This window comes from Colias croceus, chromosome 5 (genome assembly GCF_905220415.1).
Source record: "Colias croceus chromosome 5, ilColCroc2.1".
In the NCBI taxonomy this organism is placed as follows: domain Eukaryota; kingdom Metazoa; phylum Arthropoda; class Insecta; order Lepidoptera; family Pieridae; genus Colias; species Colias croceus.
Genome location: NC_059541.1, coordinates 10,856,782 through 10,862,781, shown reverse-complemented (window position 1 = coordinate 10,862,781; position 6,000 = coordinate 10,856,782). Strand labels below are relative to the sequence as shown.

At 31.5% G+C, this 6,000-nt stretch overlaps 1 protein-coding gene across 4 annotated transcripts in view; it reads left to right on the top strand.

Moving 5' to 3' along the window:
• Positions 1 to 1,303: 1,303 nt before the first annotated feature.
• The window catches only part of LOC123691756 (proton-coupled amino acid transporter-like protein pathetic), a 55,685-nt gene continuing 50,988 nt past the window's right edge, over positions 1,304 to 6,000 (top strand). For 3 of the 4 annotated variants that reach the window (XM_045636300.1, XM_045636301.1, XM_045636299.1), the window contains exons 1-2: positions 3,031 to 3,303; positions 5,097 to 5,213. In XM_045636300.1, the coding sequence (XP_045492256.1) occupies positions 3,284 to 3,303; positions 5,097 to 5,213 (137 nt within the window). In that variant the 5' untranslated portion in view covers positions 3,031 to 3,283. Of the gene's footprint in view, positions 1,395 to 3,030; positions 3,304 to 5,096; positions 5,214 to 6,000 lie in introns of those variants that run through there. The other variant, XM_045636303.1, reaches the window with a different exon arrangement.

Sequence of the window (6,000 nt, the reverse complement as noted above, 5' to 3'; positions counted from 1 at the left end):
AGCAATATCACGGTGCATTTACGTGAAATGAACATAGAGCCAGAGTTAGTGCCAGAGCATTATTCAACAAAGAAATAATGCTCTACGCCTGTTTACACTAAAACACATAGTGGGGTTAGATTTTAGAATGAGCATTCGCTCGTTTGATGTAAATGTACCGTTACAATAAGACATCAGGCAGAGGCGGAAAAAAGTGATGTATTGATGATATAAAAAGTAAGTTATGAATTAGATATATATAAGAAATGTACCGTGTACAATCTGGGGTAGATGTATATTACAGTATTTATCGGTTTCAATGATTTTCTATAAGGGCAAGAAACAAACTTGAGCCCTTAAGATACGACAAAAACACGAGAACACGAATTACAAATTAATTAGGCGCGTTGAAATTAAAGTCTCAAGGTCGCGTCATGGCAACACCGTCACGTCATGGAGTAAGGCGACGATTTTGGTATCTTTGAATCTTGCTTAAGAAGTTTCACTTCTGACACGTGTGCACTAGCTTAAAATAATTAATTAGTCATATTCTTTCTAATAATTATATTTTATTTTTAAAATATTTATAAGGAATCTAATGTTGTTTATAAATACAGTAGTTTCCATTATCTTCCAATGCATTTTTATGCAATTTAAAACGTAAAACAATAAGAACTATTTTTGCTTGACAACTATTTATCGAATAAACAACAAGCAACGTTATCAAGACAAAGAAAATCTCGCTCAGTGAGTTATCATTTCTGTATGTGGTGACAATGATTTCAAATATATTATTTAAAAAAAAAGAATGATGAAACGTGATAAATGTATTATAATTTTTAGATCATTACAATACTCATCAGTACTCATCACAAAAATAGGAAAATACACGTATGTTTGTTGGTTATGGTATGTTTTGTTGAATTTTATAGTATTTTACTAAGTACCGTTCAACCTTGAGCACTTTTAGTGTTCAAAACCCTTTTAAATCCGATATTTTTGGCTCCTGAGACACAGTATTCAACTAATTCAGGAGCTATTCCTATTTTTAATGTCAATAAAGTTTTTTATTAAAAAAAATTCCATTCATTTCAAATACATTCTGAATACTTATATCCATCGTTTTTAATTTAAAGTATATTTTTAACATAATTTCGGTTAAGCCTTCAAAAGATAACATCGTTTTAAACCACCGATGGAACGAATCAACGTTTTAACAAAAAAGTTATTTTTCAAATAGTCTCACTCAACACAAAACCATGGTCACCCAGCCGTGTGAAATGCTAGAAATAATCGACGTTTAACATCAGTTTCCCAATCAGCTATTTACTATGTGTTCGTGCAAAATGTAAACGCTATTTATCTGTGGATTAGTGGATTAACTGATCGTGTGTGAAATTAAAGTGCAGTGAAAAGTAGGTAGTATGTTTCTAACGTTTGCTGGTGGTAAAAAAAAGTTTGAAAATTTTGTGTTTATTCCTTTTTTTATGACTTATAGGTAATTTTTGCTAGTGTTTAAGTTTAATAATATTCATGAAATATTCTATTTTTAAACTGTATAATATAGGAACTCGCTGACACAACAAACTCTTTATATCAAACCTATCCTATTTCCTTTGACAGGTTTCAATCTCTCTGAGCTAAATTTCATCCAAATCGCTTCATTGTTTGAGGTATGAAGAAGATATAGACAGATAGACAGAGCTACTAACGCATTTTAATATTAGTAAAGATTTTAGTAGATCTATAGCTGTTAAAATATATCTCTACTTGTCTATTACAAAGAAAATTAACTGCGCTGTCAAACCAGCGTAGTTAAATCATTTTAAACCATAAAGTTGTTATCTACGACTGTAAACATAGCTCAGGGATATTACCTGTGACAGAAAATAAATACATTGTATTTTATTATTTAACTATCTTTGATTTGAGAATTCGTCTGTAGTTAAAATTGTGTGTTTGTATTACAGGTCACAAGTTTGATAGTAATTATGTATAATACATTATTCTTGTAAAATTATGAGCTATCTGCCAGAGTGTTCTGAAATTTAAACACATTTAGACAGCCTTTAGGTACAATTATCATGATTTACTGGTCTAATTTGTCAAACATAAATAAGTATAGAATTAAAATACTTTGATTAATTGTTAAACATTCTTTATAAATTAAAGATTCTAAAAAAACCATTAAATACTCATTAATCACCTATATATCGGTATTTATCACCAAAAACGAGTCACACATCATTATCATTATTATTCACCAGTAGCCTGTTCTATAAAAAAAAACATACTCCAACACAGTTTAGATGTGCTTGTTACAGAAAATAATTAAGAATGTTACTATTGTTTGTTGTATGTGAATGTTGTATAATGTTAATCCATACTAATATTATAAATGCGAAAGTAACTCTGTCTGTCTGTCCGTCTGTTACTCAATCACGCCTTAACTACTGAACCAATTTGCATGAAATTTGGTATAGAGATATTTTGATACCCGAGAAAGGACATAGGATAGGTTTTATCCCGGAAATCCCACGGGAACGGGAACTATGCGGGTTTTTCTTTGACTGCGCGGGCGATGCCGTGGGTGGAAAGCTAGTTAAGAATAAAAATAAATTTGTGGCTCTATTATTTATTTTGGTTTTAATATAGGTATAGTAGATAATATCTAAAACTTTATATAATGTAGTTAGTAAGTAGATAGTAGTCAATAATATGTAATACATAATATAATATAGGATACTCAAACATCAAAAGGACATGTTATTTTAAGTAAAACCAAAAATACCGCCCATTAAAAAAAGTAAAATCTTCAAATATTCCAAATTCGCGATATCAACTTTCTCTCATTCTTAAATTTTTTTCGCCACCAAATCTAGGTATTTAGGTCATACATATTTTACTAAATCACAAATATAAATTAAATGGACTTTAGCTTTAAACAAAATAAAAATAAAAACCGGTTAAAACACAGAAAAACAAAACCGGTTGATATTTGCCACGCTATGTCAAGAAAAACTATATCAGATTAGTAAGACACTAGTCGTTAATGAGCAAAGTGCGTTTGCGCAGAATTAAATTATTCTTTTATTTAAGTTTTTTTTTAATTTTAACGTGTAGAATACGAGTTACTATAGAGTAGTAAAATATTTGTTTGTTTTATTTGTGTTTAAAGTGATAATATAGTGAATGTTATTCTTGTCATACTTTGTATTAAGAATATAAATATTATTATATTATCTTCGTTATATATTTTTGTTTGTGTGTGTGAAATATCAAGTGATTGTGTTTAACATAAGAAATGGATTCTACAAGTATTAGGTATGGTTTATATAATATAATTTAAAATCAATTCTTGAAATATATCTATATCTTGAGTTAGAAAATTTATGTTAAATTTTTTCTAGTAAAACTACGTACGTAATTATTTTTTTTAAACCAAGCAGAAGTAGTTAATGATACCTAGCTGGTAAATAATATGATGGATATCTGCTATATAAAATATAATCAGTTATTAAATATACAAAATGGTTGAACCAAATTTGACGTAAAAGAAAAATCATTTTAAGATACTTAGTTGGGAGGAACTTTAATATTTTTAGCTGACAAAAACTTATATATCCGTAAATATATAATTTAACTCGGTCGCTAAAGGTATGATTATGATAATTTAAATGTTTATAGAGCTCGTCAGAACAAACAAATATTTTACCCTTAAAATTGTTGAAGTAGAAATGATGGCAGTAACGGGTTAGGCCCATAAAGGGTTGTGTACGAATCTAATTTCCCACATTACGTTTGTTAATATAACTCTCTGTGTAGGTATTATAAAAGTTATTTTAATAGAACTGTTTCAAAATCCTTTAGTGTAGAGCTAGACAATTACGAATTAAAAGGTTCCAATTCTGAATTGCATATAACCAATACAGTACATAATAATAATAAGTTATGTAAGTTTAATTTTTTTTATATATTATGAAATTTAACTGCATTATACAATACACAGTACGTTTACATGCGGGAATGTGTTAATCTAACTAAAGAAATAATTAAGTACAACCATTATTTTTCTATATTTTTTATAGAGCAGTGGTGGCTCAGTAGAGCAGTGGTGGCTCAGTGGTGAGACCTCGGACTTCGAATCGATAAGTCCGAGGTTCGAGACCAGGCGAGCGCGCAGGAAATAAATTGATTTTTCAATTTATCTGCGCATGTTGTAACATCACCACTGCTCGAACGGTGAAGGAAAACATCGTGAGGAAACCGACATGTCGAAGAATTAAAAAGTTCGACGACATGTGTCATCCGCCAACACGCACTTGGCCAGCGTGGTGGATTATGGCCTGTACCCTCATAGGAGGCCCGTGTCCCAGCAGTGGGAACGTATAATATGGGCTGATGATGATGATGATTATTTTTCAATTAATTTATTAATGTTGACAACATAAAAGTATCTTAAAAAGCAAGACTGACGAAATTTTAAAATACATGTAGGTATAGCGTCCGGCAAACTTCTTGGCCAAAAAGAAGCGTGGTGGGGGAAGTTTGCGCATCAAGTTTTAGTACATTTTATTTGGGCACCACGCTACTTCTTGGCCAAGAAGTTTGCCGGGCGCTATAACCTGACAGTTTCTGTGATCTGTGAACCTGACCAAGAAAGGAGTCATTCTTGATCTCTATGAATTCAATTATTGAGGAAAAATCCGCGTAAGCTTCTTACGATTGACATGACAATCTGTACCACAGCCTAATTGAAATACCATTTATAATGCATACTTTTCTTTAAATTTAATAATATTAAAATATTTTAGGTCGTCTTTTCGAACCTAATTTGAAATACAGGTTCAATGACACAAATTATATGTTTGTTTTAAATAGAAAACAAAGGATAATGTATTCATAAAGATTGTACTTATAAATAATTTTGTTTATAAATGGTTTAGAATGCACCCCCGGTATATTATGTATAGATAGATATAGCTTCATAAAATGCAACCTTTTAATATAAATAAATAAGTTATCTGATTTTTGGAAAAAAATTCACTATGCAACCTTAAACAATTAAAACTTCAACAACTAACACTAACAAAACTTGTATTTTTGTTATATTTCAGTATGGAGAACAAATCGGAATGCGGATCTTGTATGGCGTCGAATGCCACTCTTACAGCGAAGAACGAAGAACTCAACTATAATCCCTTTGAACATAGAAATGTTCCTCATCCTACATCGTAAGTAATATTTCTTTGTACTTTCTTTACAAGCAAAAATTATTTCAACTAAGTTTACCAACTATGGATAGGTGTGTAAATTTAATTTATTTTATGAAAATGAATAAGTAACTAATCTAATTCACAGAATTTTTGCTTTTTCTCATTATTCGGTACTTGTGTTTTCTTTTGTACTATGGTCATATTGGTTTTAAGGCAAAGTACAGAGAAAATCAAGTGTCACAAGAAACCAAATAAAAAAACGACGTGTGAAACTCGGGGACTGCCGCGGTAAAGCTATTGCATGCTATGCCTTTGTAGCGACACCTCGCTCTGAATCGCGCAAGCGAAATTTTTTCGTTACAGAGTATATACAACTTTCCGACATCATCCATTGGGGCTTTAACGGGCGGCCAGTCGAGTAGACTGGTCGTGATATCTCCCTTTTTCGATGGAGGAATTCCACCTTCCTTCCTCCACACCTCCGCCCGTCGGAGTGGGGGAGCGTGAGGTTTTTCGTTACGGAATTTCTCGATTCGGTCCCCGCGCTCAAGGCCCGCGATAGAAGCTATGCAATAGCTTAATAAAATATAATATTAGCATATACGACGTATATTTTGAGTTTAAGGAACCCAGGTGACCTTTCCTCTTAAGACTTAAACGTTTTTAAAGCTTATAATATATCCACGCAATATTTGTTGAGTTTATCATTTTGTGTATATTTGTCATACAAACACACGTGTTTTAACCTTTGGCTGACGACCTGGTCTAAATGTAACTTTAACGCCGCAGTACCGTCTCATAGACG